The sequence below is a fragment of the Lissotriton helveticus genome, chromosome 12 (assembly GCF_964261635.1).
Source record: "Lissotriton helveticus chromosome 12, aLisHel1.1, whole genome shotgun sequence".
Lineage (NCBI taxonomy): Eukaryota > Metazoa > Chordata > Amphibia > Caudata > Salamandridae > Lissotriton > Lissotriton helveticus.
The window spans coordinates 882,316,415-882,341,817 of record NC_136073.1 but is presented as its reverse complement, the minus strand read 5'-3'; the positions used below and the strand labels follow the sequence as shown (position 1 = coordinate 882,341,817).

At 49.8% G+C, this 25,403-nt stretch overlaps 1 protein-coding gene across 1 annotated transcript in view; it reads left to right on the top strand.

The window, feature by feature from the left end:
• The first annotated feature begins 276 nt into the window (after positions 1-276).
• Positions 277-25,403, top strand: part of LOC144798522 (phospholipid scramblase family member 5-like) — a 290,685-nt gene continuing 265,558 nt past the window's right edge. The window contains exons 1-2 of the mRNA XM_078669444.1: positions 277-1,145; positions 23,817-23,881. Coding sequence (XP_078525570.1) covers positions 23,869-23,881 — 13 coding nt within the window. The 5' untranslated portion in view covers positions 277-1,145; positions 23,817-23,868. The remainder of the gene's footprint in view (positions 1,146-23,816; positions 23,882-25,403) is intronic.

Here is a 25,403-nt window from a genome sequence, read left to right as displayed (position 1 = left end):
CAAACTTCAAAGGCTTCATAATTGCTTCTTCGCCTGCTGACCTCCAGCGTGGTTATTGTGGGGGTGCTGCAGCCCCCCAACAGCCCTACTTCCAGCGCCTATGCTGGCTCTCTGCACATTTCCTGGTCCGGGAGGGGGGGCGACGAACCGCGGGGCGGTCTGAGGATTTTCCCAAATGGAGTAAAAATTGGCACCAGTTCCAGCGGTGATGTCACATCCTGCCCTGCCCCTGCCCACAGCTTCGAGTGTTCTCCAGATATCAGCCTGGCAGAGTTGTTGTGCTGTGAGAGTGTTGAGCAGAACAGGGCGGGGTGAGAACAGAGGGGAGCCCTGCTCAGCAACAAGCAGAGGCACAAGAGCACACGGCGAGACAAGCAGCACCTGGGACCGAGGGCACAGACAGGCCGTGACTGCCTGACACCTGCAAGAGGCACAAGATCACACAGACACAGAAGCATCTGGGACCGAGGGCACAGGGAGGCCCTGGGACTGTCTGCCACCTGCAAGAGGTAGTGTAACAAGATCACACAGAGGGAGACAGAAGCACCTGGGAGTGGGACAGAGGAGCAGCGAGCATAGTGTCCCCGTGGACTGCCAGCCACCTGCAAGAGGCACAAGATCACACAGAGAGAGACAGAAGCATCTGGGAGTGGGACAGAGGAGCAGCGAGCATAGTGTCCCCGTGGACTGCCAGCCACCTGCAAGAGGCACAAGATCACACAGAGAGAGACAACAGCATCTTGGACCGAGGGAACAGGAACCCCTGGGAGTGGACTGTCTGCCACCTGCAAGAGGCACAAGACCACACAGAGAGACACAGAAGCATCTGGGACCGAGGGCACAGGGAACCCCTGGGAGTGGGCTGTCTGCCACCTGCAAGAGGCACAAGATCACACAGAGAGACACAGAAGCATCTGGGAGCGAGGGCACAGGGAACCCCTGGGAGTGGGCTGTCTGCCACCTGCAAGAGGCACAAGATCACACAGAGAGACAGGAGAGCTTCCTGAACCGAGGTCCAAACAGGAAGACCCCAGAGGAAGAGGTAACACATTTTACAGAGTTACAGCACCGGGGGAACGGGAGAGGAGAGGAGAGAAAAGGCCAGGAAAGGCGGTAAACTTTCTTCAGCACCCCGGATACCAGAGGTAGCAACAGCAGTGCCTGTCAGGGGTAAAAAAAAAAAAGGCAAGCCTCGGGTTACAGGTGCCCCCCCCCGCTACTCATAGTTGCTGCCCAGACTGGCATAGAGAAGGGGCGGGGAATAAGGCGAGGCCTGGAGAGCGACGGTGTGCGTTACATCTCTTCCAGGTAAAGTGTGGGTCACGTGTCTGCCAGGAAAAGTACAAATATTACATTGTAATGGAAATGTAAGACCTGCCCGGGCGACGTCCCAGCTAGAGAATTTACGCAATAACTGTGTTTGCATGTGGAAGCCCCTCTGGCAGAAGAGTGTGTGTGTGAGAGAAAGAATGAACGCCTATTTTTTCCCCCCTCATGTTTATTCTGTGCTTTTGTAGTCATGTAATTCCTGTAACTACGCTCCAGTAACTGATGTAACTTTGTAACCATGTTCTGAAACAATGCTTCTTCCTCATGTAAAGCGCTCTGATACGTCCGGGTCTAGCCAGCGCTATATAAAACTCAATAAATAAATAAAGTAACGCGTGTGCTCTGAAGGCGAGATTATGAACTGGATGAGTGAGCATTGGGGGAGGGGGGGGGGTCTATGTACGCACCTGTGTCAGGTGCAATGCTGAAAATGTAACCCATGATTGTAAGTAAAAGGGGGCGGGGCCAGGAATGGAGGAGTCAGTGATAATCACACTATAGGCCGTGAACACACATTACGTGTTATCTTTAGAGGGGTTTTGTGAGAAGCGAATGCCCTGTTACTCACCGGTAATATCCATTACTCCGAGTCCTGGTCTCCCCGTCCCATTCCTTATCAGTGAGCAGCTAGTCTGCTCCACAGAAACCTATAGCCTAGCTGAGCTGTTTGCACTTCCCCCAACATGGCGTCACTATCACGTGACAATAAAGGGGGAAGTGCATCATCAGAACATCCTGAGAATACCAAAGAAAACCCAGAACGAAAACAGATAATCACCCAAAGAAAACCCAAACCAGGGAGGGAGGGAAGGGCTCAGGAATGGGACGGGGAGACCAGGACTCGGAGTAATGTATATTACCGGTGAGTAACCGGGCATTACCTCCTCGTCCCGTCTCCCCGTCCCATTCCTTATCAGTGCACCCATACCCAAGCACACGGTGATTGTAAGAAAAAAACAGACCAAAAAGGTGCGAAAAAAACAGGTTCATTTTAATCAACAGAAAACAGTACACATCACAAACCATGTATTGCAGATCGAATATGAGACCCAAAGGCAGCAGAGGCCGCCATTCCCAACTAAAGAAAATAATGGGAAACAAACGTATGGGGAGTAGCCCAAGTGGCAGCATTACAAATGTCCCTCAAGGAGGCCCCCTTGAACATGGCCCAGGAGGATGAAACGCCCCTGGTCGACCTACACTGAACAGAAGAAGGGAGAGGACAGTGGGCAGAATCGTAAGCAGAAACCACAGCGCCCCTGACCCAACAGGACAAGGTGGACAAAGAAGGCCGAAGACCCATCCCCGAGAGGCCATAGCTGACAAACAAGGAATCAACCTTACGGAAACCAGCCGTACGCTCCAAGTAGATGCGGAGAGCCCTCAGCACATCCAATGAATGGAGAACCACCTCCTCAGGAGAGGCAGAATCCGGAAAAAATACCGGGAGAACAATATCCTCCTGACAGTGAAAAGAAGACAACACCTTAGGCAGAAAGAACTGACTCGGGCGGAGAATGACCTTGTCAGTGCAAAAGCGCAAAAAAGGGGGAGAAACCATTAGAGCCCAGAAGTAATGGCCACCAGGAAAAGAACCTTAGCAGAAAGGAACTCCAGGGCCACGGAGTCCAAAGGCTCGAAAGGAGGACCCGTCAAAGCACGTAGAACCAAGGGAAGATCCCAAGGAGGCACAGGAGAACGAGAAACAGGACGCTGAATAAAAAAACTCCTCAGAAGGCGAGCCACCAACGGGGAGACAGAGGACACAGAGGAACCCTGAAAAGCAAGAATGGCAGCCCACTGCGCCCGCAGGGAAGAAACCGCAAGCCCCAAAACAAAACCATCCCTCAAGAAGTGCAACATCCTCACAGCCTCACAGGAGGCAGAAGAGAGACCCTTCCCAAGACACCAGGAGGAGAAATTCTTCCAGTGACGGGCATAGGACTTCAAGGTGGAAGAACGCCGAGGCAGTTGGAGACATTGGGCAACCTCCACTGAGCAACCCAGACCCAGCAAACTCAACCTCTCAAGTGCCAAACCCCCAGCCGGAGGCTGCGCAGGGAGGCAATCCCGAGAAGAGGAGCCCGCAGAGGGGAGGGGGACAGGGGAAACCTCCAATGAGGGCAAACAGAAAAGGTCAGCAGAAGGGGAAACCAAGACTGCCAAGACCACTCCGGCACCACCAGGAGAACCTCCGCCCGATCCAACCGAACCTTCCGGAGGACCCGCGGAATCAAGGCAAACGGAGGGAAGGCAAACAGCAGCCCATCGACCACGGGATCGAGAAAGCATCGGTGGCCCACGCCAAGCGAGAGGGAATGATGCTGCAAAACAGAGGAAGAAGGGCGGAATCCTCCGAGGCAAAAAGATCCAGCCAAGGAAGGCGGAACCTGAGGACAATCAGATCGAACAGAAGCGGGGACAGACACAGGGACACCGAGGAGGGGAACACCCTGCTCAAAGAATCCGCAGGCCCATTCTCCGTCCCCGGAAGATAGACCGCCGTCAGAGACAAGAGACTCGTCTCGGCCCAAAGCCCGATCTTCCGGGACAGTAGAAACAGAGACCGACACATGCCCCCTTGGTGATTCACATAAGCACGAACCACCTGATTGTCGGTCTGCACCGAGACCGCCCAACCCCGAAGGAGAGGAGTGAACCACCGAAGAGCCAACCAAACCGCCCTCAACTCTTTCCAGTTCGAGGACTAGGGGGACTCGTAACGGGACCACCGACCCTGAGCCTTGGAGGCACCCAGAACAGCACCACAACCCAAGGCACTGGCATCCGTGGACACCACAACCACAGACTGAGGAGGAAGGAGATCGAACCCCTGAGAAAGAGACTGAGGGGACAACCACCACTGGAGATCCGCCCGAATCCCCGGAGTGACAGGTATCAGAGTCTCGTAGTCCAGGGAGGCAGGATCCCAGTGTGACAGGACATGATGCAACAGGGGATACAGATGTAGCCTGGCTCAAGGAAGGATATGAAAAGTGGACGCCATCTCCCCCTGACTCCGTAACCAGAGACGGGCAGACACCCGGGACTGGGACAGAAGCCAAGAAAGGTGATGAAACAAAGTCAACTGGCACTCCTGGGAGAGGAACACCATGCCCAGGTCCATGCGGAAGAGAGCCCCTAGGAACTTCAGGGACTGGGAGGGCACCAGGGAGGACTTCCGGTGGTTGATGAGGAACCCAAAAGAACCCAGGAGAAGACACACCTGGTCCACATCCGACAGAGCCTGAGAAAAGGAAGGAGAGACAATCAACCAGTCATCCAGATAGGGAAACACCTGTAGCCCCCTGGAATGAAGAATACCCACTAGAGGGGCCAAGAGCTTAGAGAAAACCCTGGGTGCCGAGGAAAGGCCGAACGGGAGCACCCGGAACTGGTAGTGAAGGTCCCCCACAGCAAACCGGAGAAACCGCTGGCCCGCCGGATGGACAGGGAGGTGCAGATATGCATCCATCAGGTCCAGGGACGCCAGGAAGCCCCCTGGAAGCACCAGAGGCAGGATGGACTGTAGAGTCACCATCTTGAATGGATGATGGAGAACGAAGCGATTGACCCGCTTCAGATCCAAAACAGGACGAAGATCCAAAGTATCTTTCTTGGAGACCAGAAAGAGGATCGAATAGCAACCCTCACCCCTTTCCGGGAGGAGGAACCACCACAATAGCATTCTTGTCCAACAGAAGCCGCACACCTGCCAGCAAAGCCTCCCATCGCAGAGGAAGACGGGGCCAGGGAGTCCGAACAAAAACCGGAGGAGGAGGAAAGGAAAACTCTATCCGGCAACCCTCCGACACAGTCAGAACTGCCCAGGCATCCGGAACCGACAACCACTGGGACCGGAAGGACTGGAGGCGACCACCAACTGGCAAAGGCAGATAGTCATTGGGAAGAGGAGGAAGCGGTGGCGGCAACACCGGCAGCGGCCTGGGGCTTGGCACCTCCAGGGGCCCCCCGGCCACGACCCCTGCCACGAAAGGGCTGTGAAGCGCCTCGAGCAGGAGGCCCAAAATCGCAACGGTAGCCAAACCCACGCCCCCTAGAAGGAGGGCGGACTGGAGCCACCAGCTTGCGGTTCTCCGCCAATTGCTTGACCATATCCTCCAGCTGGGGACCGAACACCTTGGAACCTCCAAAGGGCAATTTAAGGAGGACCGACTTCTGGGAAGACTCATCCTTCCACGAACGCATCCATATATGACGACGGGCAGCGATGGAAGCACCAGAAGCAGCCGCTGCCGCCCCGAAATTGTCAAAAGAAAGAGTCGACAAGTACCGCACCTGCAACACCATCAAAGACAAAAGAGGCGTGGCATCCTCACCGTCCTGCAACAGAACGGACAGGGACTGAAAATCCTTGAGGAGAGACTGGACCATGTTGTTAGAATAGGCAGTCGCACAGACAGAAAAATTAGAAACAGCATAAGAACGCTTCACCGCCCCTTCAACACCTTTATCCACAGCGTCCGCAGGAAGGGTGTCATCCGAAATGACCAAACCTTGAGAGGAAAGGCCAGCCATCAAATTGTCAACTTTCACAGCCTGAGGGAACTCAGCAGCAAAACCCTCCATAGGGTAGCGCTTGGACAGGAAACGAAGAAAAGCTGACTTGTCCACCTCCTTCCATTCGTGAGCCAACACTTTGCGCACCGCCCCTTGCAAAGAAAAAGAGTCAGCAGCAGGCTGGACATACTGCGTAAAGAAGTCATCCTCCAAAACATCAGCAGCAGGAGGAGAAAATCCCAAATTGCCACTCACATGGGCGAAGAGGTCAGAGAGCTCAGCACCTTGAACAAAGCGGCCACGTACACCCTCATCCTCATCAGGACCAAACTCATCCTCAGGAGCAGCTTGCGGATCCAAGAAACCACGAGGCATCTTGGGAGGAGGACCAGCCGTGTCCCTAGCCAGGAACGCAGCAGCCACAGCCTCATTAATAATCAGACGCAGGGCATCAAGAGGGGCAGCAGAGGAAGAGGCATCAGAGGCCATGACCGCAACAACCTGAGTCCCAAGCACAAAAAACAGGCACACATCAAGCACAAAAACCTGAAAGGAAGGACCCCATTTATAGGCCACGAAGTCCCGAGGACCCGAGTTCCCGTGGGAGTAGTGAAAAGGGGGCCGGCATAAAAGCACGGCCTGCTGCCAGAATTTGCCCCCAAAGCAAAGAAAAACATATGCGCGCCTCAGCACCAAACCAGCCAACCCTGCCCGCTAATGCAGGGCGCAGCGGGACACGGAGAACACCCAAAAACGGCCTCTGAAGCAGGCCCAACACAAACAGGTGAGTGTGCAAAGCGGAGGCGGCCGCCAACGCGAACCGCGCAAGAAACACCATCAAAGGAGGCAGCGTGGGAGAAAACAGCAATAATAAAAGGCGGCCGCTAAAGCAGGCCGCCGAAACAGCAAACAATAAATTAACAGGGAACTTACCTTAAGCACCCCCGAGCACAGCCAGGCATTCAGGCATACCGCGTAGGCAGAAAAAAAAAGAACAGGTTGTTCCGATGATGCACTTCCCCCTTTATTGTCACGTGATAGTGACGCCATGTTGAGGAAGTGCAAACAGCTCAGCTAGGCTATAGGTTTCTGTGGAGCAGACTAGCTGCTCACTGATAAGGAATGGGACAGGGAGACGGGACGAGGAGGTAATGGCTCCTGGAATGAATAGATATTGTCAGTCTTCAGAGAAACAGAGGTTGAGACAGGTGTAAGATTTGGAGCAGTCTATATATACAAGAGACCCACAGAAGGATGAAGGAAAGGAGAGGGCCATTCAAAATAAACAAGGGAAGTAAAAATGGCAAGTTTAGGTTAAGCTTCATTTTTCACTCAGTTATTAGAGTATAGCAAGGGACATTTGTTTACAATAGCATGCAATCTGTGGATGTAAAATGTTAAATGGACCTCTGAAGGAATGTGGCTTTTAGCAGTCTTTGTGTAAACAATTTAACTTTCAAAGAGATGGTAGATACTTGCCTTGATGCAAAATGGAACCCCAGTGCTGGTTGTGACCCCTTTACGAGAGACAGTCAAGCAGTGCGACATTTAATCACATCCCAGTACCCGTAATGACCATTTGACAACACCACTGAGAAAGCTCTTATGCAATCACACCCCTGTAAATGCGTTTTGAATCCTTGCAAACCCAGAAAGGATACCTGTGTGCACGTGTTACAGCAGAACAGTCATTGCGACGAAGTATTCTAAAAGTTTGCGCTTGCAAATCCTTGAAATCCTCACATAAACAACACGTATAAACATATGTTGTGTACACACCTGCCAACCTAATATAGAACAAGGCAGTTGATAAACACCCTGCAGCAATCATCACTAATGCATTCAGTGCATAGGTTAGCTGACCCATTCAAGGCCTGGTTCAGAAGGGCATTGGAAGGTGCTGTCCCCAGCCCGGCCCGAAGATCACCGGACTCCACAGACCAGATACCACAGTCCACTCAGTGGATGTGTCTCAGGTCAACATGGCCCTCCAGCATCCACCTGGCCCTGTAATGTAGCCCACCTGGATGTAAACATGCTTGCCAGCTCTGTCCCTCCCACTTCCCAGGAGGCTGGGATCAGTAAAGCACTTCTGGCTTACTTTACTGATCGCACAGTGACCATATTTCAAGATAGCTCAGTGTGTTAAGGCACGGCTGCAGAGGTTTCTGCGTTGAAAGCCGCAGGGCACAATCCTGGTATGGAAACCTCATGATGCTCAGCCCATCCAGGCAGCAGCTGCTCCCAGTGGAAGTTTAGGGCTCAGTGGGGAGTGTTTGCAACAAAGGTTATTTCTGGCATTGCACAAGAGCTTGTCTAGAGACCTAAACATGTTGTAGTTCCCACCGTGACACCTGAAGCGCAGCAGATGTCGTAACAGTATCCCACTTACGCAAGCACGTGGAACAAAGGCAGCCAGTGTTTCCCTATCTTGCAGCACCTCCTGCCTTGGGCAGTGTGTCTGGGTCTGATGCTGGCGTGGGCTAGAGCCTTTACTCCTCCCTGGTCTATGGTGCAAAGTGTATGCGGGGAACGAAGCATCACCACCTTTATCATATGTGCTTATTGCCTCCATCTGGTTATTGGGATCCAGGAAACCTTATTTTCAAGCCTCACTGTAGGAACAGCTCCTCCTCAGCTGGCTCCGGTCACAGCAGGAAACAAGCTCCGAGAACCATGTACGAGGCCACAAATGTCCATGTTAACTGGGTCGACACATAAACACACTGACGCGGTGATCACACACATCTTCAACACTTCTTAGTGCTCTTGTTAGCTTGCTGCTGCTACTCGGCACTTATAGCCATCTGGGGTTTGTGTTGAAGGGAAGTGGTATCATTAGGTCTCGTCAAGGCAGCGCATGCGCTGTCTCGTTGAGAAATGCAGTACATGCTTTAGTGAGGGAGTCCCCGCCTCCGTTTTCCTATTTGTTATTGAGCATATCTTTGAAAATGTACTACTTGCTATTGGGTAAGCGTGCTTTATGTCCCTCATTTATCCCTATCGGGCATGCCTATGGCTATTGGCCCCTTTACTGGTATTAGTGCATTTTTTGGGGGGTCTGTTGTTTTTCAGGGATCTCTTTTTTTTTAAAGTGCCTTGCTTTTTTTTTAACTTTGAGCTCATTTCAGTTTCATGCAAGGCAATTTCTTCCCATCCCTACCCCCTCCCGCATTCCGATGCCTTCTCACTCGCCCGCCGCCCACCTCCCCGTTCGTGCCTTCAAATGCTTGTTTTCTTTCCTGTTGGTGTTACTCTATTGGAGCGTGTTCAACTTCGGTGCCCATATTTTATTGTAGTTTATCAGCACAACGCCCAGATCGCTGCACTCTCACAAGTATGCAAACAGCCTAGGCGGGCAGCAGATAATAACCTTGGTTTTTGTAGGACACCGAGGCTCCAACCTGGTTCCCAAGCTCCAAAGATGGCAGTTTAGCCGTATGGACACATCCTCACCCTCTGTGCAACAACAGAAACAGCCCCTTCTAGGACCCGATGCAAAATTAGCAGCAAGGAAGGGTGTAATTGGGTGAGTCATGTGTGCGCGGGGGGCTGGGAGCCGGGGGAGGGAGGCCGCCGCAGGCAGGCATCGCCTCAAAGCATGCAAGCTGTGCCCGGGGTCACTCAGAGCAGGCGGGATGCGAGGCTAAGTGGCGAGGGGAATCCGCGCACACCATCGCTTTCGAGCAGCCAGCCTGGCTGCCAAAATGGCCGAAGGTGCATTTTGATTCTTCCCTCTCATACGTTTCCCTGGGATATTTTGTTTACCTCTACGTCTTAACTACGCAAGTGATGCCTAAGACTACATACTTACTCAGTCCACCATCGCAGATGCAAGCAGTATTAAAAAAGGTTCTTTATAGTGTGTTTTGTCTGATGTGGGAGTGATTTGTGCATGCACCTGCCCGAGTTTTGCCGTAGACTGGACTTGGCTGCACGCTGGGGTGAACAACCAAACACCGTATTACAGCCCCTTGATCCCTTCATCGTGCGGTAGCAACAATTGTACAATCTCTTCATCGCTATTTTCGATTGAGGTGGAGATTTAATTCAATTGACCTTGCATGTTTGAAATCTCTCCCACCCACACAGCGCTTTAAACGACAGAGTCTCAGTAGTGAAACGTTGGTTATAATGGTTAAGTGAATACTGAGTAATGGAGAGCTAGTCTATACTGTTGTGTGCTTGGGGGCGTGTTACTCTCAGGGCCCAGACTACCCATGTGCGCCTGGTTGCTGACCACCTCGTCTTTTCCCCTTGCGGCGGCGGAGAGGAGGGGAACCCATGAGGCTGGTGGGTGAGTTGTCATCCTCAGAGAAGGTAGAGCCGGGGAGGAGCAGGACCCGGGTGCCGTGCTGTGAGGCACCGGTCATTGCAAGTGGTTCGGTTGAAAAGGCAAGTTTCACCTAAATGTGTACAAGAGTTGTGCTTTCCGTTCAACCAACCATTGTTGTAATATGTAACTTTCTAATATGGCCGCCATGAATCCTGTTGCTACAGAAATGGTGTGTGGGCAGTCAGCACAGTCCTCCTTTTATGTCAACAAATGCTTTGCTGGGGCTTTGACAGTATAGCCGGTTGCCTGCCACCCATGCCAGATTTGACTCCTCCCGCCTCTCCCAGGACAGACGCCACGTAGGAGTTCTGCTCCTGGTGAGCTGGGAATGGAGGGCCAACCGGAGCCATGAAGCGGGACATACGGATCCCGCTGCCGGGGGAAGGTGAGAGGACGTGCTCGAAGGCAGGATCACCTCTCTGAAATCTTACAGATTTCCACCTGTAAGAGGCAACTGGTTGCGCCTCGTTCCCTGTGTCAGGAAACCAGTCTCAGTTGGTTCATAGTGCGTCGTAGTACGCTGCTTCCATAGCAGGGCATTAGAATTTAAATAGCACAGCGCCCATATATTGCTAGGAACACATTTAGTCTATCTGTTGTAGCCAGCTGTAGTGTTGCCGTCTGTGGGGCGTACCACAGCGGCACACGCCCCCTCCCAATGTTTCCCTTGTGATTACCCCTCTAGCGTGAGGGGACAGTTGGTTGAGGCCAACGTGTGCGTAGATAACGTAAGTAGCCAATAAAAGGCCCAGGGCTCTGGGCGTGGTTAAGTTAGTTTACTGGCCACCAAAGCAAACACATGTGTCCTGTGCCGTCTATCTCAGAGGCCTACACTGCGACACTACATTGGCGACGACGGTGGTTTGTCCTTCTGGCCCCTGCGTGCCCTCCAGCCACCGCCTGCTCCTTCACGCCGGCAGCGCGAACAGCGCGGCCCCCCGGCGCCCCCTGTGCCGCCCACAGCCCGGCGTGGCTCACCTGCACCTCCGTTTTGGCCTGCCCGACAGTCTCTTCGGTGCTTCATATCCCCGGAGTGCCTCCACCCTGCTGTTCCTGCCGCCGCCAGTCCTTCGCCGCTCCGCGGCCCAAGACGCCGCTGCCAGGTACCCCGAAGCGCCTACCCGCCACCCCTGCCCGGAGGCCCCATCTCGGCAGCCAGGCCCTGTCCCGGTGACTCTCCGTGGAGCCCGCGCATGCGCTGTGCGCACCTCGCACCACGTGGTACACGCGCAACGCTACCGGCCTGCCATTCCCCACGCATTGCGCGTGTCACCGGCCCTGCTTTCCCTCCCGCATCTCGTGGAGACTGGCCCTGGCATCTCCCTGTTTGACTACAAATCCTCTACAGTCCCTGGCGCCTGCCTGTACGCCACTAGTGCCTACTTCGCTAGCCCATCATGGCCAACATTCCGCCTCTTGAACCATTTGATGTCACCGGAAGCCCCCCCTCTCAAGCCACCCGGTGGAAGAAGTGGGTGGAGCGGCTTGAAGTCTACTTCGTCGCAGCTAACATCGCTGTAACTCGCCAGCGCGCCATGCTGCTGCACCTGGGAGGCGAAGCTATTCATGACATCTCCAAGGATATTACGGAGGGTGCCCCGCCCCACACGTACAAGACCCTGCGGGATGCCATCACGAAGTATTTTGAGCCCTTCACCAGCGCGGATTACGAGCGTTTCCTACTCCGTCAAGCGCGACAGCTCCCTGAGGAATCCGTAGATGTATTCTACGCTCGGCTCAAGAAGCTAGCCAGCACGTGCACACTTCCGGATGCGGAGGATGAAATCCGCGCCCAATTTATCCAAGGGTGCGCCTCCCTGAAACTGCGAGAGAGAGTGCTGGAAACGGACGCCATGTCCATGCGCGACATTTTGGCCCTGGGACGATCCAAAGAGTTCTCCAAAGCCCGTGCGGCCCACATGGAACCGAAAGCAGCGGTCACAGTCAAGACGGAGCCGGTATGTACAATCAAATCGCAACCCGCTGAAGATAGGACAAGACACCCCAGAAAAGGACGGCCAAAGCCGGCCCAACCCGCAAAAAATGCGGCATGCATGTGGTGTGGGGGTGCCACCCCCCACAAAGGCGCCTGCCCAGCCCAGGGGAAAGTCTGCAGCGCGTGCGGCAAGGCCAACCATTTTGCGAGCGTCTGTCTCTCGTCGCAAAGGAAGAAGCAGAATGCTCCACCCAGGAGAGTGCGTCAGATGGCGCCGTTGCCGAACACACCAACGAGCAGCGACATGGACGACGACGAAGAAGACGCTGCATCCGTCTATGTGGTGCGCATGCTCAACACTTTAGCAGCCATGTCTTCAGCCGAACCAATGTGCACCGTCCAAGTACATGGCCAAACAGTCAGAGCCCTCATCGACACAGGCGCAACGATAAATCTCATGGCCGCCAGTGTCTACCAGAGCCTCGAAAACGCCCCTACACTCCACCCCACAAGAGTGCAAGTGTTTGCATACGGAACCCGGCGGCCCCTGCGCGGAGTATTCCGGACAGCTGTGTCCCACGACTCAACACAGCTACAAGCAAAGATCTACGTCTCCCGAGAAGGTTCGGGGTTCCTCCTCGGTTGTAGAACAGCACGAGAGCTCGGGCTCATACACTTTGCCCTGACAGTACAAGCCCAGGGTTTGGACCATCTGGTTTCGGAACACTCCTCGCTGTTCGAAGGCATCGGATGTTTAAGAGGCCCCCCCGCCCAACTCCACATTGACCAGTCCGTGGCCCCAGTAGCCCTCCGGCACAGACGGATCGCTTTCCACCTCCGGCCCAAGGTCGAAGCCGAGTTGAGGATGCTTGAACAAGCCGGCATCATTGAACGGGTGACGGGACCTACACCATGGGTGTCCCCCATTGTGGTTGCCAAGAAGCCAAAGCAGCCTGAAGCCGTAAGAATATGTGTGGACATGCGCCTCCCCAACCTGGCAATTAAAAGAGAACGTCACCTGACGCCGACCATCGACGACATCATCGGGGAGCTCGCAGGCTCCAAGTGGTTCTCCAAGATGGACTTGAGGTCGGGGTACCACCAGATTCCCCTTCATCCAGACTCCCGCCCGATCACGACGTTCTCTACCCACGCAGGCCTGTGGAGGTACACGAGACTTAACTTTGGCATATCGAGTGCAGCCGAAGTGTTTCAGAATATTATCCACAACGTATTACAAGACCTCGACGGAGTGCTCAACGTGAGCGACGACATTCTGGTACACGCTCCGACCTTAGAGGAGCACCTCAGACGCCTCCAAGCAGTATTCAACCGGCTAAGAGAGCGAGGCCTGACTCTCCACAGGGACAAATGTGAGTTCCTCTGCAAAGATATCAGTTTCTTTGGATATAAGTTCTCCGACCAAGGAGTAGGACCTGACCCAGAGAAAGTTAAGGACATACACGATGCGCCAGCCCCCGCATCTGTCACGGCTGTCCGCAGCTTTCTAGGCATGGTAACATACTGTGGGCGTTTCATCAAGGACCTGTCCGACCTGACAGGGCCCCTCCGTGACCTCACGAAGTCAACTGCCACCTGGACGTGGGGCCCGGAACAACAGGAATCGTTTGAGAAGACAAAGGCAGCCCTGTCAGCAGACACCACCCTAGCCTATTTCAACCCGCAACATGAATCACAGCTGCTAGTGGATGCCAGCCCCACAGGCCTTGGGGCCGTCCTGTCGCAACAACAAGCGTGCGGAGAGTGGGCGCCAGTCGCGTATGCCAGCCGCACACTGACGCCCACCGAACAACGCTATTCACAGATCGAAAGGGAGGCCATCGCCATTCTATGGGGGTGCCGCCACTTCCACATATACCTTTATGGACATCCCTTCTCAGTAATTACCGATCATAAACCCCTCATCCCGCTATTCCAAGGCTCATCTTCTCGCCCACCTCCGAGAATCGAGAAATGGGTATTACAGTTGCAAGAATTCCAGTTCACAGTGGAGTACCGGCCCGGCACACGGAACCCAGCGGACTATCTTTCAAGGCATGCCCGGCCAGTCACCGATGCTGAAGCAGCAGAAGCAGCGGCCACAGAAGAATACGTCCGTTTGATCGTCGAACGGTCATGACCACGGCCTATGTCCCTGGAGGAAGTGGCGAACGCCACCAAGAATGATGACTGCATCCAAATAGCGATCCGCGCCCTAGAGTTGGACGATTGGAAGGCGCTACAAAGCCCAGCATCCTTCCGCACCCCAGACGCCCAGGCGGCCCTAAAAGCCCTGTACCAAGTCAGGCATGAACTATCTATCTCGGCCGAAGGATGTCTCCTGAGAGGCCCTCGCCTGGTACTGCCCAACAGCCTCACCCACCGAGCTGCGTTGCTGGCCCACGGGTCACACCAAGGGATCGTCAAGTCTAAGAGCAGACTCCGGAGCAAGTTGTGGTTCCCAGGACTCGACAAAGCGGTCGAGGAGGTGGTCCAAAGCTGCCCAGTGTGCCTAGCGACGAGCCTACCAAACCCTCCAGCGCCTGTGATCACCGAAGAAGGGCCAACGTCCCCGTGGGCACGGGTAAGCGCAGACTTCGGAAGTCTCCCCGGGGGCAAATACATGCTTGTGGTGGTAGACGATTTCTCTCGCTATCCCGAAGTGGAACTTGTAACTTCAACAGCGGCATCTGAGGTAATCCCGAAATTTGAGAAAATTATTGCCACCCATGGACTCATGGAGGAAGTCCGCACTGACAATGGTCCCCCATTCAACGGCAATGAGTTCACAGAGTATCTGCAGAGCCACAGCATCAAACATAGACGGATCACCCCAAGGTGGCCTCAAGCCAATGGTGAGGTCGAAAGGCTGATGAGAACTTTGAATAAGACAATCCAAATCGCAATAGCCGACGGCCACAGTCTGGAGCTGGCCATCTATCAATTCCTCCGAGAGTCTCGCCTGACCCCACATTGCACCACAGGAGTATCTCCAAGCCGACTCTCTTTCAACCGGGCTATAGCCGACACCATTCCACACCACCCATCGTGGGAGCTAGCCCTGGTCCCCAAGAATCGGTCCATGGAACAGCGCGCCAAGAACAACCAGAGAGCGTCCCAACGACGGAGGGCAGCAGACAGCCCGATTCAAGTTGGAGACATGGTCCTGGTAAAAGACCGCCATCCTGGCGGGAAATTCCGTCTGCCCTTTGAACTTGATCCCTGGAGAGTAACGGAGGTAAACGGAACAATGGTCACTGCCGTCAAAAATGGAGAGACTGTGACAAGGAACATTTAATTCTATAAGAGAACACCCGAAGCAGGAGAGGACCTGGAATCAGACAACTGGCACCTGACCCCCCGGTACCGATCGTCGGAGTCAACGGACACAGACACTCTAGCGAGCCAAGCCCGTGACCTCACTCCGAGAGAAGAAGAGCCAGAGGGACCAACCGAAGACCCCAGTGTCAACGAGAGAGAAACAGAAGACCAGTCCCTGGTTGCGGCAGAAGGGCGAAGCCAAACGAGATACAGTCTACGCCCGTGGCCCAAATCTTCCCAGAGATATCAGGACTTTGTGGCCCAGTGTTGGCGCTGAACTGACCAAGACAGCTGACCCCGCCGAGAATAAAGTAAGACTGTTCTGATGTGTAACCCAGTCATTTTTCCCTCAGAACCTGTGTCAGAGACTTTTGGCGAACTTTGTTACGTATAGCCTGCAATGCTCATCGCAGCATCCCAAATGACTATGAGAAGACTTTTGTGCACTGTTTATCCCAGTTTGTTTTATCCCTAGGTAAAGGAGGAATGTAGTGTTGACGTCTGTGGGGCGTACCACAGCGGCACACGCCCCCTCCCAATATTTCCCTTGTGATTACCCCTCTAGCGTGAGGGGACAGTTGGTTGAGGCCAACGTGTGCGTAGATAACGTAAGTAGCCAATAAAAGGCCCAGGGCTCTGGGCGTGGTTAAGTTAGTTTACTGGCCACCAAAGCAAACACATGTGTCCTGTGCCGTCTATCTCAGAGGCCTACACTGCGACACTACACCAGCGACCTTGAAGCCGTCGCTTGGCAGCAATGTACATGTGCTTCATCAACCTCCCCATCTTATCCATTTCCCACTCTTCCTATACCGTTTTTTTATACTTCATTTTTTTTTACTAACTATGGGGCTCAGCAGCTGCAACTTGTTGCTAGTCCTCTATCTATAAATGGGCTTTTGCACACTGTTCTGAAAAAAAAAAAAAGAAAAATGTACGGCTCAATGATTACTACTCCATGTCATTTCCTCCTTTCTCTAGCATCCTTTCTGTTTCCATATTCTTTCCTCTTTCATTTCTTTAGTAGGTAAAAGACTTTGTCATTTACAACACCATTACCTTTAACTCTCACAAATACGAGACCAATTTGCTTTGCAAAAGCTTCCTTTTAAATATTTACTGCTCCTTACCTACCCTTCGGTTTGCCGCAGCTCTAGTGGAGCTTTTTGAGAGGAAAGGGAGAAGTTTTGCTTGACTCTGCCCCACTTCCTGGGTGAGCATCCATCTTAGAAGTCAGCGCTCTAGCGCTTCCTCCCAACCTGCATACTTAAACAAGTAAAGCAAGTAAAAGCGCTCCGCCCGCTGCACGACCTTTTCTTCTTTTAAAGCACACATGCTGCTCTGTTTGTAAAGCTTGTTGCTGTTGTAAAGCTCTTGTAAGCTTGCTGCTGCTTTTCTGCACTTATAGCCATCTGGGGAAGATTGTATTTTATTTTTATTTATTTTTAAGAGATTTTGTATAGGTCAAACTTTACTCGAAGGTGTCAGAGCGCTTTACAAAAGGACCAGTTACATTACATAAACTCTTGTAAGCTTGCTGCTGCTTCTCGGCACTTATAGGCATCAGGGGATTGTGTTGAAGGGAAGGGTTTAATTTATTTATATTTTTACTGCTCCATACCTATTCTTCGGCCTGCCGCGGCTCTAGTGGAGCTGTTTGAGCGGACAGGGAGACGTGTTGCTTCACTCTGCCCCACTTCGTCCACAACTGGATACTTAAACAACAAGCAAAGCCAGTAAAAGCACTTCGCACAACTTTTTATTCTTTTAAATCACACATGCTTCTCTGTTTGTAAAGCCGGTTGTTGTCTTAAAGCTGCTTTTAAGCTTACTGCTGCTTGGCACTTCTAGCCATCTGGGGATTGTACTGAGGGGAAGGGGATTCATTTTTGGGTCGAGTATGGGCAGCGCACGCGCTGTCTGCGAGCTATGCTGTATTGGAGTATGTACTTGGAGCCCCGCCCATATTTGTCATTGGCTTGTGTCATTGTCCTTCGTAAATGATGGCTTCTGATTCGTTATTAGGCTTGATTTTTTTATGAGTTTCTCTTAGTACAGGAGGGCACGAGGTTCTCTCTTGCGCAGTTGTGACTACCAGCTTGTTTATTTAACTCTTAGCAAATGGGAGCTCTTCAGGGGCCATAGGAGACAGGAGAGGGCCACTCAGCGATGCCTTCATGCATTTGCAATGCAATAGATCTCGCATTTGCGAGAGTTTAAGCTATTGGCATTGTAAATGACAATGCCTTCTATTTATGTTTTGAAACCCGGCGCTGGCATCGTTGTGCATGTTGTTGTTGTGTGTGTGCGTACAAATCACATACTTTAAAGAAATATCCCAGGGAGCGACTAACCTGTAAATGTAGAATTGGTTCTGCGTAGGGTTTTGAGTAGAACAGGAAGACTAGCACTCTGGCTGGTAAGCGGTGAGTATGAGAAATGTGGTATTATTATGATGCTCACAGGTCAGGGGTAAACCCAAACAACCCCCGTAAGTGTGCGGGTATGGACCCACACTGAAACTTGAAACAAAGTCCCGGTCACACGTTAGAGTACAAATACACAGTTATGTTTTCTTCTTTAAATCTCTTGAAGTAAAGTATGCCGTGGTCAACACCAGTAGATTCTTAATGCTGAATTTTTAATTTTTTTGAATAAACAAAAAGAAAACAACCAGCCGACACGTGTTTCGTCACCTGGGACAGTTATCCCATGACTCTTCAGGGCTGCACGGAAAGGGTGTCTGGGCGTGCGATATCGCTGGACTGGTGATATTTCCAACCCGGTCTGTACGGGTGTTGCGGATATAATATTTGAACCGGTGATGTGGTGGAAATAAAATCTAAAATATCAAGCGGGGATGACGGGTGAATCAAAACTCCGTGTTCAGGATCCAAGGGTAGTGAACGGGCAGGTTCGTCTGTTTCACAAATAGTCCTTTGTCAGTAGTCGCAGGAGAGTGTGTGTGGGATCCATCTCGCTTTCCGGTTGCCTATTGCCGATTGTTTATTAAAAAAAATTTAAAATTCAGCATTAAGAATCTACTGGTGTTGACCACGGCATACTTTACTTCAAGAGATTTAAAGAAGAAAAGATAACTGCGTATTTGTACTCTAACGTGTGCCCGGGACTTTGTTTTGTTTAACCTGTCAATGTAGCATGCTACCAGTGTCTGTGAGGTATCATAACATGACCGTGTGGTCTCTACTGGAGAAACCCATCAAACATTTTAGGCATACTCAAATGATACATTAAGATGAACATAAAGGGCCCGATGTAGGTCCCCAATTACCGGTCGGTAATGGCCGATTTTGGCCGTTACCGACCGGTATTTGGGTTTTGCTATGAAGGGGGCTGAAAATGACAGAATCTGTATATTTACCAAATCGGTAAAATTACCGATTCGGTAAATTACCGAATCGGTAAATATACCGATTCTGTAATTCCAAATGTAGGTGGCACAGTTTACAGTGCCACAGGCCCTTAGAAATTCGTTATTTACCATGTAATACTGTTGCATGGTAAATTACGAATTTCTGTGCACATGCACATCTGTCCATGTACACCTGTGCAATGTGGCACGCATACATGCCCTTAGGGCATGTATGTGTGTCACATTGCACACAAGGCAAAAACTGGGGTGCTACAGGGTGTCAAAGTGACACCCTGTCCCCCTTGGCAATTCGGTATTTTTACAGATTCTGTAATTACCGAATCAGTATTTGCCATTGATTCCTATGGGCTTCAAGGCCCATAGGAATCAATGGCAAATACCAATTCTGTAATTACAGAATCGGTAAATACCGAATCATACCGATTCGGTATTTTTTACCGAATGAACACCTACATCAGATTTACCGATTCATGAATACCGAATCGGTCAAATTCGGTATTTATGAAGCGGTAAATCTGATTTACCTACATCTAGCCCAAAGTCTCCTACTAGAGACATCTAGAATTGACAGTGGTCAGACCTAAAAAGGGACCTGTGTACTCTCCACCCCCCGAATGCATTTGTTGGAGAGTTCACAGTGTAAAGCCCCTTCCTGTGGTGTTTGACAAGGAGTTTGCAATGCAAACCCCCTTCCTATTGTACTTTTCAGAGAGTTCACAATGTAAAACCCATTTATAATTAGGGGTCCCAGTTTTATGGTATTTATTTTTGTAACATTTTCGTCTGTATTTATCCATATATATTTTGGGGCTTTGGTATTAGTATGTATACAGATTTGTTTTGTGGTTTGTGAATAAATGGAGTCCAAATGATCAATTTCCACATTTATTTAACTGATAGACATATGCTCATACTTTGATTCCTGTCACATTTTAGCAAATTCACCAGCCAAATATAGCAAAACACTACACCCACAGGTACTACAAATATATTTTAACATATGCCTGTATTCAAAGATACCTTAACCTGTGTTTTTAAACAACTCTCCATGCTGTCAATCTGCTCATCTGTTGCCTTGGAATTCACAGTAGACAGTATGGAAAGTCACTCATTAGAAGCACAATTTTCAGTATATTTCTGCTTTTAAAGATTGTTTTCTGTCTGTAAAAATCAGTAAAACCAGCAAAATGGGAACCTTAATCATAACATTTTTAAGATATCCAGTTTAGGAGTGTCCCTGGGCATTCAGAAGTTCCAAGCCCTGATTGTGTCAATGGGGGTCTGTCACCTCTGGTGTCCTTGGACCTTTTCTACCCCAGACATTTTAACCAGGGACCATATGCCCCTTTTAAGACTTGTCTCTAAGGTTAACGATGAAGACCCAAAGTTAGTCCAAGGTTTGGCCCCAGTCAGACTAGTCAGAGCAAAACGCTATTGTGCGTGGCAATGGTCAGTAGTTGGTGCACGTTTCCGGCTTCCGACCTGCCCCTTACTCTGCCGCTCTGGTGACCTAACTTTGGGTTTGTCCCCAGGAGACACACTACATATTTATGTACGGTATACAGGGCATGCTTTGCACATATCTCACAAATCCATCCCTGTTTGAGTAGATGCAGACAAATTGGCCCTGATGAAATGCCTTGATCCTTGTGGACAGTAAGAGACATGATACATGTTGACCCTTGACTTATGTTAATCAGAGCCTAGATAGATCATTATGACAAATATCAAAAACTAGCTCAAACTCAAGTTTTTAATCATGACCAAAGGACCTGACAATTAAAATAGTATTTGGATCCTATTAGTCATTTTGAACACGTACAGCCTCCTCTTAGTCTTCTCACACCTGCACACCACACCCAAACCTCACTCCTCATGTCGGCTAAAAAGAAAAGAACTCCGGAAAAGAACCCCACCCGAGGGGCCCACTGGGCATTGCGGTGCCGGCCCAACAAGGAGCTGCCCGATGGTGAAGCATGACACCCCTCAGGGTGTGTGAGGGCCCTTATGTGAGGGCCCTTACTCCTAACAGGAGCACTCCCCTGTATTCCCCTGGATTCACAACACTTGGAGACCTTGATCCCCCCATAGGAGCTGCGCACTCCTTGATTTCATAGTCGATTGAAACGCCGTTGGATCTTAAACAAGCCCTAGTCCCTCCCTTTTTGGCTCTAAGGTTAACTATGCAGAGCAGTCAAAGACTGTCTTAGATAGGTGGCTGGTGCGAGAAACTCAGAACACAGCAGTGCACATTAACAGCCAGTGAACCAATGTCCTGACGATGACGTTTCTTCCAATCGAAAGCATTCTTTAATGCACAAAAACGAAATACTACAATCAAAAAAACTAATATTTCCACAATTTCAAGTGGAATTACAAATTGGAACCTCTCCTATAGTAGTTAAGCACGAAAAAATACTCCAATGGACCGCGTGATGGTCAGTTGAGTGGGGAATAAAAACTGTACCCGAGGTCTAGAAACAGGAGAGTAGGGGGGGGAATAGCTACTATAAGGTTGTGTCTAACGCAACCATGTATGTGGGGGAGAAACCTAGTTTGTTTATATTACCCTCACACACCCTAGTGGTGTCATGCTTCATCAATTTCCCTATGTAGTTTGCTGAATCATCAACATGTACCTCCCGTTCCCGGCAGAAGTGGGTAGGTCAGAGAGCCTGTTGCTGATTCAGCAAACTACATAGGGAAAACACAAACTCAGATGTACTGATACACACTTACACACAGATGTACAGTTACACACACAGCTACATCGAGGCATAGCATCACACACAGAGGTGCATAGATATACAAACGCATATACACTTTCTCAAAGTTGTAGGTTACACACACACACATGTCCTTAGGACATGTGTGAGCGCAACATTTGTGCACAGATCAAATTCAGGGGTGCCCTCCTTGAGTAAACACTACAGTTTTCTCTTCCTTGCACTGTCTTGCTTCACTCCATGGAACTCCTTCCCCTGTACAGACTGGAGGGGGTGGGGCAGTGGAGTTTTCTAGGGCCTTGGAATGGTTCATGCACATGGGTGTGACTGGGGCAATACCACCCTTTCACCCCCTCACTACAGCTCCACCTCTTCCCCACACTGGTTAATCCATTGATACTCAAAGTACGCCCCAGGGGTCAAATGCGACCCGCCTGACCTTTACATGTGGCCCCCAGTTGAACAGCAGCACTAGGGTGCTGTTTTCTTTACAAAGCACTAATATTCATAAAGATATTACATAAACTGCAATCATTTATTTACAGTCAAACAGAGGAAAGAAAATGAAAAGAAGCACAGACGGTATCCTGCACCACTAAACTTTAAGAACACCTTTATTTTTATAGACATCTTGCAGCAAACCTGTAATAAATAATATGATAAAGTCTCTTCAAAATTCAAAAAAATCTATTTCACTAATATACTGAAGCTGTTTCACCTAAATACATTAGATTATAAAAGTATTTTCTGATTTTTATTTTTTAAGTGACAGTTTTCAAACATGAATTTAGAAACATTCATGCCTGCCCCCACCCTGACAACAATGCCAATAGTGAACTAAGAGGCAATTCAGTCAGTTGTTGTGTGCACACTCTGGCTGGCATGGGTTGCTATTATACATGGACAACATTATAGTTTATTAAATCAAACACAACAGAAGGTTTTGTACAGGGCACATTCTGAAGACATGTATTTCAAGGTCCTCTCATATGTGATAATGAAGAAAAGGGAGGCAAAGTAAAATAAAACAATTGCCTAGGATCACACAGTTTGGTCAAGTGGGGAAGCCGGGATTGATCCCAGGTGCACGGCAGTGTGCATGCATCGCTTCCTCTATGCCCACCTTACACCTCCCAGGACCCCGACAAACACCCTCCTGGCATCAATGCTGCCCTCTGTCACACCACTGGGTGAACTTTGTGGCCCCTGGAAAATGTTAGCAAGGGCCCATGGGTTAAGCCTGACAGTCAATACGAAGAGAAGACCAGGAAACAGAGTGATCACTTGAACTAGTTTCAGGTAATCTGCTTACTTACCTAATAAATGCTGGTAACTGGAAGTAAAGGGGGTGGGGTGGGGCTGTAGTCCTGCAGTTTCATAGCTCACCAAAGGATTTTTAAGTTAAATGTGGGGTAGTTAGTAATCAGTAATGAAGACTTTAGTTATCTGTAGACTTTTACTAAACCTATAGTGTATTGTACTATTTATTGTATGTATTATTGTGTATTCTAAATGTAACACCGTTAAATCTGGCTAAATGGCTTGCGGCTACAGTCTTCTGGCCTCTGACCACTTTATATAACGAGCACTGCTATAATCCAAACTCTCTGGTACTCATGTTATTGACCTCAGAAGGATGAAAGGTTGGATTGCATGTATTTGGACTAATGGCCTACAAGTCACACAGATCTCTGCGGCAGGCACATTGACCCGCCAGGGCTGCTTTTAGGTTTCCACAAGAAGAAAACACAAGACCAAGGGCATCTGAAAGAGAGTTTGGAAAGGTGATTAAAAGCAAACATAACAAAGTGACCCGATTAAAACCTAAGGAATACAGAGTAAAAGTATGAGAGATGCGTGTGAGTGAGAAACTGAGAGAGATAGAGAGGTGCTGTGGGTGGGGGGGAAGGGACAGACAAAGGGTGAGAACAGGGAGGAGTAGTTCGAAGATAACTCTTGCCTTTTGGAAATCAGTTACCACCCTAACCATGGAGTCTATAACCAATCAATGTGTTGAGACTAGAATATTGATCCATACCATACCGACTCACAGATTGAAGGAACGCCCATACACGCCCCTTCCAAATTGCGATTCAGTATGCGTCGGACAGCCCATTTTACGGTTTTGAAAAACGTTTCTGAATTGCATAATGGGGTAGGACATATTAAAAATAGATTTTTCAGTTTTTAGCTGTGGCATCATTTTTCTCCAACACACATTTTGCTAAAATACCGTTTTGTTTCCTTGATTAGGTGACCCTGCGATTTGCACCTTTTGCCTGAATTATTAAGTTACATTCGGACTATGGCGTTCCAAGGTATGTACAAAGCAGCCATAAGATTGTCTGCCCACTGAGGCTTTCACCATTTTGTAACACTGGCAAGCCTGTCCCCAGTCACGCCTCTGAGATGCACTTTTTCATGGTTTTGAATGATTAAATGAATAACTCAGGAGTTTATGGGGCCTTTCAGATTATTAAACCGTAGACTACAATCCTGGCTTTTAGGTTGCCTTAGATCTCAGGGGTAGATGGTCTGTGTCTCCCAATCATATCCAACAATGCATATATCACTTACATTGTATTGTATTGTATTGTAATTGCATTTATATAGCGCTTACTACCAGTGACGAGGCGTCAAAGCGCTTTTTTGGCGGGTAGCACGCTACTCTGGGACCCATAGAGGATTAGTGTTGAATTAGTTTAGTGAAACATGCAAGTACATTTTAAGTGGTGGATAGGTTAGTCAGTTATTTGCATTTGGAATGATAGCAGAAGGATAGAATAGGAAAAAAGGTTTGTATTTATATAGCGCTTGTTCACGCACGCTATTCAGGAAGTCTAGAAAGGATTAGTGGTGAATTAATATGGTGAAATATGAAGTAATTTCAGTGGTGGATATTAGTCAGTTATTTGGAGTGAGAAGGATAGCGGAGGGATAAAAGGGGAAGAAAAGTTTGCATTAATATAGCACTTGTTACCCCTGATGGATGTTGCAAGCCACTCCGGAACTCAAAGGATCAGTGTTGAAAATAAGAATTGTAAAATATGAAGTACTTTGAGTAGTGGATATGTTATTCAGTTATTTGGGTAGGGAAGGGTAGGTGGTGGAATAGTGAAGGGAAAGAGGTTTGTATTTATATAGCGCTTGCTACCCCTGATGGGGTTTTGAAGCGCAAGTTGCACACTTCTCCGGAACCCATCAGGATTAGTGTTGAATTAGTATGGTGAAACATGAAAGTAATTTTAGTGGTGGATATGTAGTCAGTTATTTGGAATGAGAAGGGTTGGGGAGGGGTGGAAAAGAGGGAAGAGTTTAGAAAGGTTTGTTTTGGGGGATCAGTATAGTAAAAGAGGTGTAAGATGATGCAAGAGGGGTAGAGTAGGAGAGAGTCTAGAAAGGGTTATTTTGGGGATCATAGTAGTGGTATGGGGTTTGGGGTTAAATGAGAGAGTGGATGTAGAGGATATATTGAGAGAAGTATAGGCTGAGAAATCGGGAAGTGCATTGGAAATGCTAAATGAGAAGAAAGTGATAAATATATAGATCCATAAGTACATTGAAAGTATATAGATGCATAATGGAGGTATGTATATTGGGCAGCATTTCTGGCCCTGGACCTGACCAGTCTCAAACAGGCTCAAACAGGCAACTGCCCTTGTCCTCTCCGCCCTGAACAGGCTCAAACAGGCAACTGCCCTTGTCCTCTCCACCCTTAGCCTCGACGCCCGGGCTGAGACGCCCTAAGCCTAGGCCTTTTATGGCCCTAGTCATCAGGTGACCCCATCAGCCAATGGGAACCCTAACCCTAACACTATTCAATCACAACACTAGCCCTAA